At 61.8% G+C, this 17,321-nt stretch overlaps 1 protein-coding gene across 4 annotated transcripts; it reads right to left on the minus strand.

The window, feature by feature from the left end:
• Positions 1–4,545: 4,545 nt before the first annotated feature.
• TMBIM6 (transmembrane BAX inhibitor motif containing 6) lies at positions 4,546–15,103 on the minus strand. Of its 4 annotated transcripts, none has more exons than XM_075902020.1 (10): positions 14,947–15,103; positions 8,630–8,735; positions 8,219–8,327; positions 7,791–7,911; positions 7,484–7,532; positions 7,304–7,401; positions 7,147–7,226; positions 6,438–6,538; positions 6,106–6,178; positions 4,546–5,758 (listed from the first exon to the last, which is right to left on the minus strand). In XM_075902020.1, the coding sequence occupies exons 2-10, from the start codon at positions 8,683–8,685 to the stop codon at positions 5,735–5,737; spliced, it is 711 nt and encodes a 236-aa protein (XP_075758135.1). In that variant the 5' UTR covers positions 8,686–8,735; positions 14,947–15,103; the 3' UTR covers positions 4,546–5,734. The 4 variants fall into 4 exon arrangements, with proteins under 4 accessions (XP_075758135.1, XP_075758134.1, XP_075758136.1 ...); XM_075902019.1 differs by lacking the exon at positions 14,947–15,103 and adding an exon at positions 11,010–11,290; XM_075902021.1 differs by lacking the exon at positions 14,947–15,103 and adding an exon at positions 10,698–10,959.
• Between the last annotated feature and the right edge of the window lie 2,218 nt (positions 15,104–17,321).

Consider the following 17,321-nt stretch of genomic DNA (forward strand, 5'->3'; position numbering starts at 1 on the left):
TTTCCCATCCCCGCCCTGCCTACCCACCTGCAGCAGGGGAGCCTGCAGCCATCCCTGGCAGTGATCGGTCCCTGGGCAGGGCCCCCAAGCCACTGCAGACGCCTGTGGAAATGGGCTCAGGGTGCCCCCGAGCAGCTGAAGCACAGGGCATGGGGGGCAGGGTCCCGCAGCACGGCACGAAGGTGACCGCAGAGCTGCTGGGGCCGGTTTGGCACCAGTGCAGGGACCTGGGGGGCGTGATGGACTCATGCAGCGTGAATCGGATGAGATCCCCCCCCCCCCCCCCCCCGGGCTGGTCCCTTTCTCTTCTGAGCTGCAGGTAGGAACCACAGATGCTGACTGGCCAGTGGGGCTCCCCCCACCCCGTGCAGGACAGGCTGGAAAGGGGGGTTGGGCCCCTCTTCCGGGGAGCCCTCTCCCTGTCACGCACTCTGAAGAGCTGGTGCTGCTCTAGCAAGTGGTGCAGGAGCAGGGGAGAGAAACCCCGACCAGAGCGACTCTGTCACCATCCCAGCATGTGCCCAGCTGAGCGAACGGCCCGGCAGCTGTACCAGGCACTGCGCGCCCGCGCTGACATGCAGCCGCCTCCGGGGGGGCATGCAGCAGCCCAGCTGCCTTGGGGCAGGGGGGGAGAGCAGCAGCCCCAGCCGCTTCTGGGGAGGGCATGGAGCAGCCCCAGCTGCCTCGGGGGGGGGGGGGGGGGAGAGCAGCAGCCCCAGCCGCTTCTGGGGAGGGCATGGAGCAGCCCCAGCTGCCTCCGGGGGGAGCATGCAGCAGCCCGTTGGCAGAGGAGTTGGGCTGGAGGCTGGCCAAGCTGCAGTGGTTGTTGGGGGCTGCCAGGCAAAGCTGGAGCGCAGTGAGGGGGAAGGGTGGAGTGGGTGTCAGCAGGGCTGGCACGTGGGGGGGTGGCTGAGGGAGGGTTTCCAAAGCACCAGTGGTTTACCCCAAGGCAATGGGGCTCCAAGGGGGGTGATTATAATCAGCTGCTTTCCATGGTCTCCTGGTGACCAGCCCGGAGCCGGCCAGGGCCCTTTCTGCTCCCAGGCATCACCAGCTGGGTCCAGGCCAGCCACCTACCCCGGCTCTCAGGATGAGGCCCAGCTGCAGCCTCGCAAGGCCAGGCCCCGGGGGGCTCAGCACCCAGCCTCTGCAGGGTGGGTAGGGGCTGAGCAGCATGTGTGGGGCAGAGGGGGAGGATCCCTGGGATTGAGGGGCAGAGTTGGAGGGCAGGCGTTCTGGCTGTGATGGGGTGCGGCGCAGAAGAGGGGGCTGGGGGAGGCTGTGTGCTCCACGGTCGGGTGTGGCCTGACACTCCTGTGCCCAGAGCCTGGTGGGGCAGGTGTATCAGCTCCTCTGTGGCTGAGCAGGTGTGGGCCTGGGTGTGTGTGTGGGGGGGGGGGGGCTGAAGGTGGAAGAGCCACTTTGTGCCTTTCCCTGTGCCCCAACAGGCTGTTGCTCCTCTTGGTGATGGGGTGTATATGCATGGCCCAGGCCCCCCGTGCTGGGGCTGAGCAGCCTTTGCCTGCGTGCCCCCTAAGCTGTCCCATCCGTGCTCGGCCCCCACAGGCTGCTGGTGCGGGTGTCCAAGGCTGCGGGGGAGCAAGGTGAGGTGTGTGCTGCAGGAAGCAGCTGTTAGCTCGGGGGGCTGTGTTGGGAGGGATGGACAGATGAAGGGACAGCGCTCCCCCTGCTGACTCCCCCTCCCTGAGGGGAGAGACTCGGCCAGCCCCCGGGCACAAGCAGGGGCCCCAGGGAGCTCTGGGGAGTTGGGGCGGGGGATTCGCCGCCGTGTTGTCCAGTGTGTGCAGAAAGGCAGCCGAGGGACGGGCTTGCACCCAGCCACGACCAGCCCGAGCGCCACCCCCAGCCAAGCCAGCCTGCAGCAGCAGCAGGCCTGGCTTGGGCAGGCATCAGTAGGTGGGTGAGCGCTGCCCGCGGGCGGCCGGGCTAAGCCCAGGGCCCTGGGTGGACGGAGGATGCCACAGAAGGGGCTGAGAGCAGGAGCAGGGACTCAGCCCACCCCAGGGTGTGCACTGGGGCTTCACCCAGAGCCTTGGCCCAGGGTGCTGCTGGCTGGTCACAGGGGCCTCCATCAACCAGGCCCGAACAAAGAGTTTGCTGGGCCCAAGGCAGCCTGCTGACAGCTGCTGTGCTGTGCCCCCGGGCGGCTCCTAGCCAGGGCAGCGAGTGAGCAGCCAGGGAGGTGGGGGACAGGCACCGCGGGGCCCTGCATGGGCCCAAAGCAACCACCTTGCTCGCCGATACACCTAAGGCGGGGCCTGCAATCAACCCATGGAGCTGCACAAGGGGGGGCGGCTTGGTTGGGTGGGGAGCAGGGTCAGTAACACCCCCAGTGGGGTATTAATTTACTCCCCAGTCCCCTGCGAGATGGGGAAGGGCCAGGACTGGTTGCTGTGTTCCTGCCTTGGGGCGGAAGCCCCCCCCCCTTACCCCAGCAGGAGTCACCCCACGCCAGCCCCTAAAGTGAGGGCCGGAGAGTAGGTGATGCCCTTGTGGCGCGCACACGTGTGAGATCTGCCCCCCCCACCTCCTGTGGGCGCGCTGCCCTGTGGGGGCCAGGCTGTAGAGAGAGGGCTGTTGGGGAGGAGGAGATGCCCGGGCTGGGGGGGGGGGGCTGTGAGGGGCCGGCCCCTGCTGGGCTCAATGCACAGGACCCAGAGTGTGATGGGGGGAGCTCAGCTGAGCTGCAGCCCTGGGGGGAGGGGGATTCCCAGGAGGAGGTGGCTGGAGAAGGGAGGGGGTGCGTACCACATTGCGGGGGAGGGCGGGGCTCACCCTGTGCTAGGGGATGTCTGTGGGGTCTCAGGCTGGGGGGGCACTAATTACTCTGGCACATACTGACAGCTTGCCCCCCCCCCCGAGAAGGTGCTGCCCCCCCCCCACAAGCCCCCACACTGGGGCTGCTGGGTGCGGGGCAGTGGCTGGAATGGGGCAGGCAAGGGAAGTGGCCCCTTCCCCTCCTGTGGCTCCAGGTAGGCACCAGCAGCGCCCCCTTGTGGCCAGCGCGGGTCAGCGCCGCTGGTTGCAGGGCAGTTGCATCACTCCCCTCACAGGGCCCCTCCCCTGGGCAGGTGGGGGGTGGTTTCTGACCCCCCCACAGACTGTGCTGGGCCCATTCCACAGGCACCGCCCCATTTCCTCGCTGGAGGAGGTTTCACAGGGCACACTCTGAAGAGCCCCCCATGTGGAGGGGCCCCCCAAAGGCGGGGCAGCAGGGGGGGGTTGTGTCCAGCATTCCAGGCTGCCCCCCACCACTGGCAGTGTGGCCAGGCTGCAGTCCCTGCTGGGGGCCATACTTACCATCCCCCTCTCTCCCTGCAGTAGGGCCCCCTTTTCCCAGGGGTGACTCCCAGCCCCACTGATCCTCTGCCCGCAGCCCGTGTTACCTGCTCCCTTGGCAGACAGGGTGTGTGTGTCTGGGGCAAGGTGCTCACAGCCAGCAAGGGCATTTTCTGGCCTCCCTTCTCCTTGGTGTGGGGGTGTTTGCTAGGTGCCCTCTCAGCTGTGATGCCACTTGCGTGGAGGAGGTGCAAGCTGCCCCATAAGGCAAGTGCAGGGAACAGCCAGGCCCATGTGGGCAAGGGCATCCCAGCCCCCTGCCTCACTGGAGGAAGAAGGGAAACCAGACCCCAATACCATTCCCCTCCCTCCAACTCCTGGCTGTGCTGCAATCTCTCATCCAGCCTGGGGCCCCTCCCTGAGTCTGGCTGCAAGCCGCCTACAGGGTTAATCCATGGTCTAAAATGCCTTGTGGGGCAAAGGGCTAGTGGGGTGTAGGCATGAAAGGAAGCAAGGCCCAGGCTCCTGTTATAACTGTCACTGCCCCTGAGCACTCTTAAAGCAACATGATCTCAGCCCCTGCAGCTGCTTCTGGGGTGGCTGCAATCACAGCCGCATGCTGTGGCCACAGTGTCTAAGTGAAGCAGGCAGGGGATTTGAGGGGAGGCCGGCTGGGTGCCCACTCCTGGGTGAGCGGTAGGTGTAGGGCAAGGTAGGGTGGCTACTCAGTTCTGTTCTCCCCACCCCTCACCCAGCCAGCCTCTGTAGGCTACTAGTCCTTCCACTCACCTAGGAGCCCCAGTCTGTCTGCACCAATCTACGAATGCCCGTGCTACAACCCAGAGCCACTGGCTACCTGTTGCTACCCCTCAGCTCCATCTGACACTGCTGGTGCTGGGGGGCCCGCAGGTCTGGGGGGAAGCTGACGACTGCCTCAGGATCACTCCCCCAGCTGAGCCACAGTGGGGCAGGCAGAAGGCTGGCTGTAGAGACCAGCCCCAGAGAACAGAGATAGGAGCTGTCCAAGCCCCACACTGTGGAAGGGTGACTGGTACATTTAAGGCAGGATTCCACAGGTCTGCAGGACTAGGCCCAACCCCTGTGTAACACGTAGCTGGTCAGCTCTGGCTCTTCAGACCCTTAGATCTTTGGGGCTTCAGGCGGCCAAGAGCAGCTCCAGCCCCAACCCCAGCAGGCCTCGAATTCCCCCCCCCACCCCGCAAGGAGCAGCAGGCAGCTTGGCTGTAAAGGTTAAAGTCTGAGGATTTTTATTTATTATTTTTGTACAAAGTAAGACTATGGAGATTTCATATTTCTGAATCAAAACACCTTTGTCTTCACAGTATGAGTTAGATAACGCAGCCACAGCTGGCCACCGACAGAAGAGAAGGATAATTACACTCGTTACGGTATGAAAACCTGTTAGACGTCTCTTTAAAAGTAGATTTCTTACATTGTAATTCTTGGCACTGGTTCTAGAGAGAGCGGGACTCCTTCCGCCCGAGCAAGCAGGGGGGAGTTTGGCCTAAGGGAGGGGAGGAAGGCCTGGCTGGCAGGGAGAAAGTTCACAAAAACTCTAGGGGTTCCCTGGGCGGGGCAGGAGCTGCACTGGGGCTTTGGCAGCCTGGTGAGGGGAGACTGGCCAGCACAGAGGAGCTGGAGGCCAGGGAGCAGCGAGGTCAGCTCCAGCACAAGCTGGGGGGGGTGGTTGGTGTTACTGCCAGAGCCCCTAGGTGCCACGCCTGGCTGTAGGGCTGCTCCCATGGGGAGGTGACTAATCTCTACCAGTGGATTAGTTACACAGAAGGGCAGGCCCTGATCCCCGGAGCTGGAGCCCAAGAGGTTCTAGGAGCCTAGTCCCCAGGGGATCGGGGCCTGCACCTCATGGGAACAGGACTGTGCTGGTGGCTGGGCAGGTTCGCTCTGGTTCAGACACCCTGGCTGAGTGAAGGGGCAGGAAGGGCAGGGCTGCTGCAAGATCAGCTTTAGGAGGCGTCTCAGCTCTTAGGATGGGGGGGGGGGGGGGGGGATGATGAACAACCCCTGCCTCTGCTGCCCTGGATCCCTTTAAGCTTGGGGCCCATCTCGTGGCTCTAGGCAGAGCCCTACAGCCAGCTCCTGGCCCTGCTCTGAGAAGAGACGCCGCTGAAGGCCCCAAACCCTGCAAAGACTCAGTCAGTGGAGCTGGGGGGAGGGGACACAGGAGCTAGGGAGGGGCCCCCCCAGGAGCAAGCTGCAGGGTAGGAAGAGGAAACCAAACTCCAGGAGGAGCTGCTAAGCAGCTGGTTTCTAATTTAAAAAAAAAGCTCAAACAAGGGAAAACAACCCACAAAATACAAAAGCAACCCGGCTGCCTGTCGCTGGCAGAGCGCAGCCCCTTTAATGTGTGGGGGGGGGCGGCGGGGGCTCCACCCAACTGGCACCTGGCGTCTCTTCACTTCTCCTTCTTCTTCTTGTTCTGCAAGAGGAGAGGAGGAGTCAGTGCCCGGCCTGCGGCTGGCTCAGCCCTTCTGCAGCCCCTTCCATGCAGGCAAGACGGCTGCCCCTCGGGGGCCTCCAGCTTTTCCGTCCTCGCCAGCCCCTGCGCGGCCCCACCCTCGCGCTCAGCTCCATGGGGCTGCTGGAGGGAGGGGCCCAGGGGTGCTGGCTACTGTCCTGGCCCACTGCAGAGACCCTGGGCCAGGCAATTTCTGGGCCACGTCCCTGCTTGGCTGAACTCGGCCCACGCTGCCGGGTCTGCCCCAAGTGCTCAGCCTGGCTGGCAGCCTCGGCTGACCGGGGACCTGGAGCCGGGCAGGGACTCACCTCGTTCATCCCCAGCAGGATCATGAGCTCCCGAAAGAGGTTGATGAAATCCAGGAAGAGATCCACACAGTGCCTGGGGGAGAGGCAGAGAGTTGGGGGCTCAGCCTGGGGCTGGGCTCTTTGCCTGTCGCACCCCGAACTTCCATTCACCAGCTGTACCTGCTCCGTCCCCCCACAATCGCAACAGTCATCCCTGTCCCCGTCTCACTCACCTGCTCGCTGTCCTCCCAGCCCCACTCAGCTCCCCATTGTCCTCCCCACCCCTCCCCCCATCCACCAGCTGTCATCCCCACCCCCACGCACTGGCTCAGCGCCGCCACGCCCCTCCCTACCAGATGTAATCCTTGTCCCCGCTCTCTGCTTTCTCGATGATGAGCTGCGTGTCGAAGAGCACGAAGCCGCACATGACCATCAGCCCGAGGTACAGGTTAGCCTGGTGGGGAGGAGGGAGTGTCAGGGACAGCCCCCGAGCCCTTTAGATGCCCCATCCCACCCAGTCTGTTTGGGACGTTCCCCCTCAAGCAGCAGGGGCTGCTGTTCCTGCCCCAGTAATTGCCCCCTCTGGGGCCAGGAGGGTGGGGGGGGCCTTGGTCTCACTTGCTCCAGGAACAAGGCAGGTCCCACTTTGTTGTGTGTGCGCAACGGAGCCAGTGTGAGTCTCCCCCCCCCCCCCCCCCCGTTTCCCTCTCAGCTCCTGGGCCGGGCTGCCCCGAGCTGGGGTGAGTTACCCACCCCCGCCAGCTGCAGTCTCGCGATGGGTGCCAGGCAAAGCAGGCTGGAAACACGGCCCAGCAGTGGGAGCGACAAGGGCCCAATCCCGCAAGGGGCCCACTGAACCTGGTCTCCCAGGATTGGGCCGTCTGCCCCGCTGGGCCCAGTGTGGCTCCAGACAGGCTGTGGCACAAGGCCCACAGGATCACACCCACCTCTGGGAACTGCACTGACTCCCCCAGCCAGCCCGAGGCACCCGCCTGCCCTGCCCCCCCCCCCACTGCCGGCTGTCCTGGCAGGACCCTTGTGCACAGGGAGGGAGGGACTCACCGTGAAGAGCCAAGTGGACCCCACGAAGATGTTAACCACGGAGAAGAGCAGCATCAGCAAGAGGCCAGAGAGGAGGACGCCTGCGACAGAGAGAGGGGCATGAGCCCCCGTGCTGGGAGGGGAAGCCAGGCCGGGGGAGGCCGAGGTTGGTTCTTACCTCCCAGGTACAGGAAGCTGCGGCGTCGGGCGTAGAGGGCGCTCAGCGAGAAGCAGCTGAAGATCACAGCGGTGCCCAGGAAGGCCGTGGGGATGATGCTGCAGAGAAGGAGAGCGGGTGAGAGGGGCTGAGAGGGACACGGGCGCCCAGCCCACCCGCCCCACATGCCATGGTGCCTACCTGGGGTTGATGGCGATGCACATTTCCAGGAGAGGGCTCAGGTTGGCTCCTGCAAGGGCAACACAGCACACGTCAGTGACAGGACCTGCCCCGTCAGCAGCCAGCAGCCCCGTGGGGCTCAGGGCAGGTGAGATGGGCCCAGGGCTCAGTGCCAGGCCTGGATCTGCCACCAACCGCCCTGTGCCCAGCCCTGGAAGAAGGGTGGCCCTCCGCCCAGGTGAGCCACAGGCCCCAGCGAGGGGAGAAGGGAGCCTTGCAGACCAACCCCCTTTGCTCAGGAGATTACAGGGCAGCAGCCCCCACGTACCAGTCAGGAAGGCAAAGCCAGCCAGCATCCCCAGCCTCTTCTGCTCCGTCTCCCTGCTGTGGGGCGTGGCCGTGAGCCAGATCAGCAGTCCCAGGGAGCCCAGGCCAGAGAGCAGGTTGAGCTGTTGGACACAGACAGGTAAGCGGGGAGCCCGTGGAGAGGGAAAGGGGTGCCCCCCCATTCTTATCCCACCATGGGCAGCGCCGACACAGCCGCCCGGAGATGGGAGAAGCTGGGGGGCTGACAGGGCGCTGCCGACAGGGGTCAGTGCCACAGTGCGGGAGCAAAGACAGCAGGGCAGGTGCCCATTTGCCGCGCCCACCACCCATCTGCCAGCACTCAGAAATGGGCAGGAGATGCCCCCGAGAGCCCATCAAGCCCCCTCAAGAAGCGGCCGGCTGGGGACTAGGCGGGGCCGCTGCCCTTACCCGGATCACATGGGTCACCACGTTGACGTAGGCGCCGGCCGCAGCCACAAACATGCAGAGAGCAAAGCTGGCATAGACCTTCTTCAGGTGCTGCTGGGTGGAGGCGGAGCTGCGGGGCAGAAAGGAGCCAGTCAGCAGCCCCCAGAGTTCAGAGCTGCCCCACAGCCCAGCCTGGCTACTGCCAGGGCTGCTCAGCCAGCTGCCCAGCTGAGCCAGAGAACGGCCACTGGCACCAGCCCCGATGGGCGGAGAGGCCAGTCTGGGAGCCCCAAAGCCCTGCAGCCCCACCCCGACAAGTGATTCTGGGGCAGAGCCAGGCAAGAACCCAGGAATTCTGGCTCCCAGGCTCCAACCACTAGGACCCACTCCTGCCCAGGGGGATCAGGGCCGGGGAGGGAGCCCCACACTCACATGTGGGAAAACTTGAAGAGCGCATTGAAGTCAATGTTCCGGTTGAACACGTCCATGGCGCCGGCTGGTGGGTCGGACACGCCTTCGCCTTGTGGAGCTTCACCAGCTGGGAAAGACAGGGCAGGGGGACGCATTAGACCACCACAGTGGAGCCCTGCTGCCAAGACCAGCTCCCCAGGCACAGCCCTCGGTGCCCAGCTCATTCCGGAGAGCCCTGCCTGGAGACACCCCCCCAGCCTGGGGGCCTGAGCAACCCCCCTCCTCCAGCTGGCACTAGTAGGCCACCTCGCCCTACCCCGGCAGGCAGGGAGCCAGGCGTGGCAGGGTGCTTTCTGGGGCACAGAATAAGGAAACACAAGAACCACTCTCGGGAGGGAAAGGCGACACCGCTGGGCGAAGGCCGCGGGCCGTGACGTGCCTGGCGCGGTGAGCTCCATCTCCGCCCCACGCCTGGGCTGCAGCCTTCTGCCGGCTCCCGACCGCCACAGCCAGCGGCAACCTGGCTCGGAGCCCCTGCTGTGCAGGGAGATTTGACTCACCAGGGAGCTGCCTGTCAAGATCTCCTCCCCCAGTGGCGAGCTACCGGGCTTCCCTCCACCTCGCGCTCAGCCTGGCTCCCGAGGACCGTGTAGGAGCCGTGCCGCTGTTGTGCAAACCTCTCAAGCGTCTGCCGCCTCATCCCCCTGCCCGGGGCTCTGGGCCCAAAGTCTAGCTGGTGCAATTATTGCAGGCTGTTGCAGGGCTAGTCACAGGCTCCCAGCGAGCCCAGCTCCCCGGGGACTTCCACTTGGCAGGCGAGAGCAGCTGGAAAGTGCCTTTGTTCAAGGCTTCCATTAGTGCCCCTAATGACGTCCCCAGGCAGGGCCGTCACCGGGCGGGATCGGCGCTGGGCAGGGAGGCTTCTTGCTCCCTGGCCCTAGGTCGCTCCCTCCCTCATTCACCGGGTTGATCCACGGGGGCCAGACAGGAGTGAATCCCTGCAAGCGCTGTAACCAAGAGCAGGTCTTCCCTGCCCACCCAGCAGCCTGTGTGCAGACGCCAGCCCAGGCTCTGGCTCAAGGGGGTGAAGGGACAGGGCGGGGGATTGGGCCTGGCTTACAGCACGTTTACTGAGGCCGTGGCCCTGCCCTATGCAGTGACACGGGGACACAGGTCTAGGGCTGCCCCTCCCTGAGAAGCACAGGGCAGGCCTGATGCCTTGGCTGAGTTTGATCCCAGGATTGGTGTACGCGCTCAGCCCGGGAAGGTGGCTCATCCATGGGACAATCAGCCCAAGGCACCTCTTGTGGGCACAGGCCCTGGGGCGCTGGCTAGGCACCGCAATGCCCAGAGGCTGCAGAGTGACTGTCTGTCGGGGGTTCCCCCTCGGGATGCTCGCGTGCAGCCCAGCAGCGCCAGCCAGCCCAGCGTGCCCAGGCCAAACAAGCCTGGTGCCAAGTGATGGTAGCAAGTGGGGGGCGCCTGAGCCCAGCCTGGATCTCCTGCCACCTTTAGCAGGAGCAGAGCAAAGGCTGCTCTGCTGCCAGGCTGAGGAATCAGCCCACTGCCAAGACACCGCGAAGGGATCGTCAGTCTGGGACAGCGCCAGATCCTGCCAGGACAAGAGCTACCAGGTCCTAGTTTCCAGAAAGCAGGTGATCCCCTCAGCCCCCCGCTTCCAAGGCCTGGCCCACAGCACGTCACTGCTCAGGCCCCATGGGCACAGCCACAATCGCTTCCCACAGCCTGTCGTCTCAGCCCCAGCCGGGGAGAGGAACAGGGACAGCCGGGACTCGGCTCCCAAGCTGGAATCAGGGCAGGACTCAGTGTTTACGCCCCAGGCGTGGGGAGTCGGCGCAAGGTTCCAAACTAGGTCGGCACCTGGTGTGTGGGGGAGGCTCAGACGGGGCAGAGCTCACCCACCCCCTGGCTCACGTCAGCCTGGGCTCTGACTCCACTGGGCAGAGGAAGTCGGGAGAGCGGATCCAGGGCCAGCCACGAGCCCAGCCTGTGGGCCCAGGGACGGGAAAGTGAAAGAGAAAGAACCAGGCGGGCGGAGGTTGGGGGGGGATGGCCGTGCTCTGCCTACCAGGCTGAGTTCAGTGGCTCCCCGGCGCAGGCCCTCTTGCAGCCTAGCCTGGAGCACACGGGCTGGCCTCTGCTGCCACCCGTGTCAGCCCCGAGGGGCGATCGGTTTCAGTGGTGGTAGGTGAACTCACACGGGTGTGACTGAGCTTACAGGGATGGTCCGAAAGCATCCAATTGCGGCAGGGGAACCAAACAGGCGGAAAGCCCGCCCCCTGTGTCACCAAGACCCCTGGGGTGAGGTCAGTAAGCAGCCAAACCCTGGCTCGTCAATAAATAACCAGTGAACCCGGCCACCCCTGCAACCTTTACCCACCGAGCCCTGGCCTTTCGGCGCCTGCTCCGAGGGGAGCTCTGCTGCCTGCCTGAACCCCTGCGCTGCCCCGAGGAAAGGCGAGGCAGGGCGCAAACGCTGTCCCAGACTGTGCTAGGCAAATCAAACACCCTCGCGCCGGGACAGCACAGCAGAACTGCTGGCACAGCCCACCCATGACATCGCAGTTCCCTCTATGACATCACAGTCCCATTATTCTGCCTCCTGGGATAGCCGGACTGCCAGAACAAGCTAGCCAGGCCCTGCCTGAAATCCTGCAAGCCCCACTCCCCCTGGCATTCACAGCTCTGGTTCTGCACAGGAGGCGGCAGCCCCGCGTATTTTCCTTCTACACCTCCCCTAGGAGGGTACCCCCAGCTCTTCCAGGGTCTTCTCAGTCCTCAGCCTTCCCTGAGCCCTCCACACGTCCCAGCCCCACAAACTGCAGGCACCTGTCCTTGCCAGTGCTTGGGCAGCTGTTTGCTCCCCGCTCAGAATCCAGATAAGGCTTCTCAGCCCCAGCTGTGGCAGCAAGTCCAGGGCTGAGAGCTCCTGACCAAAGCCCAGCTGTTTTGCCCTGGACAAGGGCATCCTATCAGCAAGACCTGAGCTTCAAAGGAGCTGCAGAGATTGCTCTGGGGACAGATGTCCCACTACGCAGCAGGATGGTAGCAGACCTGAGGCCACGCAGCCTGGGACTGAAAACCCAGGAATCCTCCTGTTTCCTAGCCCTGCACCATGTCTGTCTGGCTCCTCTGTTTCCTTCCCTAGAAGAACCCAGGTGTTCTCTGCATCAGAGCTGGGGAAAGGCCTTTAGCCTGCTAATCACCAGAATCTAGCCTGCTCAACTGCACCCATGCAGGTAGGGGTTTTCAAGATGACTTCCAGAAGCCAGCTCTGCTACTGCCTCAGTCCCCCCCGTAATGCTGGGGGTTAAATACCCTCTTCAAAGGTGGGGTCTGCTCCCCATTGGTTTGCATCTCCCTTGTTAGCTGACTCAGCCTGAGCCAGAGTCGAGATGAGTGTGACAGCTGTCATACCGGGTCAGACCATCTACCCCCTTCTGTTCCAGAACTTCAGGGAGAGAGAGCAGGAAAGGGCAACGGTGGAGTGATCCATTCCTGTCTTCCACAGCTGACTAGTCCAAAGATAAGGGTTGTCCCAATCACGCTGTTGCACCCCTGATCATCTTGGTTAATGGCCATTGATGGATCCCTCCAATTTTCACAGTATTTTTTAACTCCATTATACTTTTGGCCATCACTCTCCCCGCGGCAACAGGTTCCATAGATTAGTTCTGTCTTGTGTGAAAAAGGACTTCTTCTTTGTCCTAAGCCTATTGATTTAATTAGGTCACCTCTCGCTTTTGTATGTGGGCACACCACTTCAGACTGGTCAGCTCTGTATCTTATGCTCTCCCTCCATCATGGTCTCTTTCTTTAAGCTTAACATCTCTCATTTTTTTGTCTCCCCTTGGATGGAAGCCATTCCATATCCTTGATCATCTTTGCTGCTCTTCTCTGAACTATTTCCAGTTCTCCTGGATACTTTCCGAGATGGGACAACCAGAACTGGACACAGTGTTCAAGTTACAGGTGCACCATGGATTTACAGAGTGCCTTTATGGTATGTTTTACCTTTTCTCTCATTCCTAACAGTCCCTCAGCCTTTTTGACTGCAGCTGAGCATCATGCTGTAGTTTACAGAGAATTAGCCACAGTGGCTCCAAGACCTTGTTTGTGGGTGGTAATGGCCAATGGAGACTTCATCACTGGGACTATCTGTTCCCAAGTACTACTTAGCAGATGAAACTCAACTATATTTTCTTAGACAGATCTCAGAAACCTGGGTAAGTCCTCAATCTACTTTACACTATGGATAGTCGAGTGAAAATGACTAACCGTTTAACCAATAAGCTGATGTTTAATGGTGTCAGTTACACTCAGCCACCCAGGCAGGTCTCTTTGCTGCTCAAGGCCTCCTCCCCTGGAGCTGGGCTGGCAGCCCCAGTCCTGGGGAGGTTTCACTGCGGACTCTGCAGTATAAAGCTACCAGATTTTTCAGCAGTTACAGGGTTACCCTATTACCCAATTTTTAACATCTCTGCTTTACACGGAACCATGCTGACTAATGTTGTATTGTCCACAAATGATAGCACTTCACTGATTACCCCCTTTTCCAGATCTTCATTAAAGATCTGGGGCAGATCCTTGGGGGACTCTGTTGCTCATGGCTTTACAGTGGAAAAACTGACCATTTATTCCCACTGTTTCCAAGTTTCAAGCCGTTTGACCTGCAAGAGGCCCTCTCCTTGCATCCAAGGAGAAATCACACGATTTCCCTTTACAAAAGCCATGTTCACTCGCCATCAACGAGCTGTATTTTCCTTATGTCAGGCAAATTTTTTTTCTTTAATATGCTTTTTCTACCAAACTGCACAGTACCAAAGGTAGGCTTACTGGTCAGGATTGCCCAAAGAACCCTTTTTAAATATCAGTGCTACAGAAGCTACCTTCCAATCATCTAGGCCAGAGGCTAGCTTAAGCATGAGACTACATTTCATTTTGCAGTTCTGTAATTTCATGTCCAAGTCCCTTTAGCCCAGCTACTTCTAGTAATTTATTACTGGTTAGTGATCACTGTTTTAAAACCTCTTCTGACACATCCCTTCGCAGGACTACTTCAGGTTTCTTGCTCAACAAGAGCAGTGACGCAAGCCACTCAGACCAAAGCAAACACTTCATCTGGCTTTTCTGTAATGGCCTTGCCTTCCTGGAGCTCGCCTTTCACACCTTTGTCGTCTGGTGGCCCCACTGCACGTTTGGCAGGTTTCCCACTTTGGATGTACTCAACACAACTTTAGTGTGTGTCTTTAGCAAAGTGCTACTGAAATTCCTTCCCCCCCCACCCGCCGCCTTATCGGAGAGTCTCTGCTACTTCCTGTTTTCCTCAGCAGGCTCTGACTTACAATTTGTAAAAGCCTCAAGCTACAAGGCATCATTAATCGCTCCAACACATGTCATTTCTGTGGTGTCACTTGGACACAACTGCGAAATTTCGCCACTGGTCCGGGCGGCCTAGAAAGTACCAGCCCAAAGAGGCGGGCGGGAGCCAGGACTCCTGGGGCCTCTCCTGGTCTCTGGGAGGGAGCGGGGCCTGGGCACACGGGGCACAGGCCTGCGAGGGGCCTGAGACGGGGCTGTGCCAGGCTAGGGGATCCATGCTGGACTCGGGTAAAAGGGCAGGGAGAGGAGACACACCCAGGGCGGGCCCGATGGCGAATTAGATGATGGGGGGCAGCCAGGCCCAAGGGAATCTGGGAGAAGGGGGCAGGAACACGGGGATATCCGGGGGACGATGGGAGCCAGGCCTATGGGAAAGGGGGGGGGGCGGCCCGCGGCTAAGGGGAGGGGGAGGAGGATGTCCAGGTCCATGGGGGGGGGGGGAGGAGAGAGGCAGCTCGGCGGGGGGGAGACTGGGGCCGAGAGGGATCCGTAGGGAGGGGAGCCAGGCGGAGGCCGAGAGGCCAAGTCCATGGGGGGGGGAGGAGCCGCCCAGCGGTGGAGGGGAGGCGGGGGCCGAGACGGATCCGTGGGGACGGAGGGGAGCCCGGCGGGGGGGGCGGGGCGGAGAGGGGTCCGTGGGGGGGGAGGGAAGGGAAGCCCGGCGGGGGAGGAGGGGAGGAAAGCCCGGTGGGGGAAGGCGAGCCCGGCAGAGGGGGGGCGGAGAGGGGTCCGTGGGGGGGAGGGAAGCCCGGCGGGGGGGGGAAGGGAAGCCCGGTGGGGGGGGCGGGGGGGGGCAGGCCGGGGGGGGCGGGGGCGGAGAGGGGCCCGTGGGGGGGGAAGGGAAGCCCGGTGGGGGGGGGCGGGGGCGGAGAGGGGCCCGTGGGGGGGAGGGGGCCCGTGGGGGGGGGGGAAGGAGGGCCCCGGGCCGCTCTCACCTGCCGTCTCCGTCACCGCTGCGCTCGGGCCCGTACGTGTCTCTGGCCTCGCTCTCCTGCGGCCACCTCCCACCTAGGCCCCGCCGCTGATTGGCTCGCCCAGAGCGGGTTTCCCGCCTCCCTCCGCAGCTCATTGGGTGCCTCCGCTAAAGAGCTCGCCGCCTCCCATTGGCTAAAGCGGGTCACTGTCAGTCCCGCCGCTTCCAATAGGCTTCCGGCCGCACCCAAGCGCCGCCATTGGCCCGACGAAACCCCAACATTGGCCGTTTTTGGCGCGCGTCCATTGGTCATGGATCCGTCACCGGTGACCAATCACAACCGCCCAATAAGTGGTCGGCCCGCCCCCTCCCGCGGCTCTATTGGCCAGCTAGTCACCGGAGGCCCCTAGAGGCCGGACCGGGTGCTGCAGGCTCTCGCTGTGGAGTCGCTGGAGGGGAGTGCAGGAGGCAGGCGCCCCGCAGCGGAGCGCCCCCAGCGGCAGCGCTGGGTACTGCCGCGCCCCGTAAGGTGCGCGTGGTGCATTGTCGGCCGTGCCCCCCCCCGAATGGCGCCCCCCCCCCGCGGTGCATCCCGTGCATTGCTGGCTGTGCCCCTCCCCAACACGGAGCATCTTGTGCATTGCTGGCTGTGCCACCACTGGGTACCATATGCCTGCTGTATTGCCAGCTGTCCCCCCCCCCCCCATGGTGCACCTGGTGCCCCCCCATGGTGCACGACTGTGCCCCCCCCCCGTGTATCTGGTTGTGAAGTGGGGATTTTATTCACTTTGTCATGTTGCATGTGAGTTCTACTGTCCTACAACCCCCTGTGTGTGCCACTGGGGCACTGCACCAAAACCTAGATGGTGATGGGAATTTGGGGTGTGACTCCAGCTCTTCCTAATCTGAGCCGGGAAAGAGTGTCTGGCTTGGGGTTCAAGCAGAAGTGCAAGTAAGCCGGTGGTCCCCCGTGCAGCGCACCAGCAGGAACGCAGCTAACCAGGCACTCAGTTGCAACTGCTCCCAGCTGGGCTCCTGGGGTTCTCCTACAAGCTGCTTGGCCCAGCCCCTAGACCCTCCCCATGCTCTTGGGGGGCTGCAGCCATGCATATGGAATTCTGCTGCTCTTTCCCTTCTCCAGCCGATCAGGGAGCGAGGAAAAAGTGCACCGCCTGTATGGCTTCCTCTTGCTCCTAGTTGCCCAGGGTAGGGGCAGAGGGGGATGAAGCAGGCTGTGCACTTTCCCCTTGCTCCCTGATTGTCAGGGGATGAGGAAGAGCAGCAGTGACATGTGCAGCTGCAGCTTCCCCACTGTCCTGCAATGGAAGGCGCCCTTGCTAGGGATGTCAAATCCCATTTAATTGGTTAACCATTAAGGCTTAATGGGTTAGCCATTCACATCCCTAGCCGAGTCCCCCACCCCCACATTCCCACTGCTCTGAGCCTCCCCTCCCCCACCCCTGATTCCTGAACCCCCCAAACCCTCCTGCCCTGAGCTCTGAATCCCCACAATCTCCTTGCACTGAGCCTTCCATGCTCCACATCCCCCCACACCCTCCTGCCCTGAGCCCCCCACATCCTGAGTCCTCTGCCCAGACTTCTGAACCCCCCACAGCACCACTGCTCTGAGCTCCCACTTCCCTGCCCTGAGCCCCTCCTCACCCCCAACCCTGACCCCTGCACCTCTACATACCCACCCCCTGCCCTCTGCCCCCTCCTCTCTAATCCCCTGCCCTGACCCCTCCATAGGGAGGGTGATAGTACTGGTAAGAAGCTTGAGTTCCTTTCACCCCTGGGTTCAGGACAAGAGCCAGGCCCTAGCCAGAGACTCTCCTCTCCCAAAGATCAGTTTTACCAAACGTTCCTGTTTACTGTTCTGACAAGTTCTACACCAGGGGTGGGCAATAATTTTTGGTGGGCAGGCCACTCCCAAGATCTGGTAAGCGGTCAAGGGCTGTGTGAGGTAGGGTATGTCTACACTGCATTCCTCTTTCGAGAGAGGAATGCAAATGCAGCTAAGCGAAATTGCAAATGAAGCTCGGTTTTGAATTTCTCGTGCTTCATTTGCATAATCGCATCCGGCCGCTTTTTCGAAATACCCTGTTTCGAAAAAAGAAACGCTGTCTAGATGCGGTTATTTTGAAAGAAAACCCTTCTTTTGCAATTACCCTTACTCCTTATAAAATGAGGTTTGAGGGTAATTTCGAAAGAAGGGTTTTCTGTCGAAATAACTGCATCTAGGCAGCGTTTCTCCGAAAAAGCGGCACGGGAAATTTAAATCCACATTTCATTTGCGATTTCGCTCAGCTGCATTTGCAGGAATGCAGTGTAGACATACCTGTAGTGGGGGGGCTGTCTGCTCTGTAACCCGGGTTTCCTCTACCCTGTGATGTGTGA

Source organism: Pelodiscus sinensis, chromosome 19 (assembly GCF_049634645.1).
Source record: "Pelodiscus sinensis isolate JC-2024 chromosome 19, ASM4963464v1, whole genome shotgun sequence".
In the NCBI taxonomy this organism is placed as follows: domain Eukaryota; kingdom Metazoa; phylum Chordata; order Testudines; family Trionychidae; genus Pelodiscus; species Pelodiscus sinensis.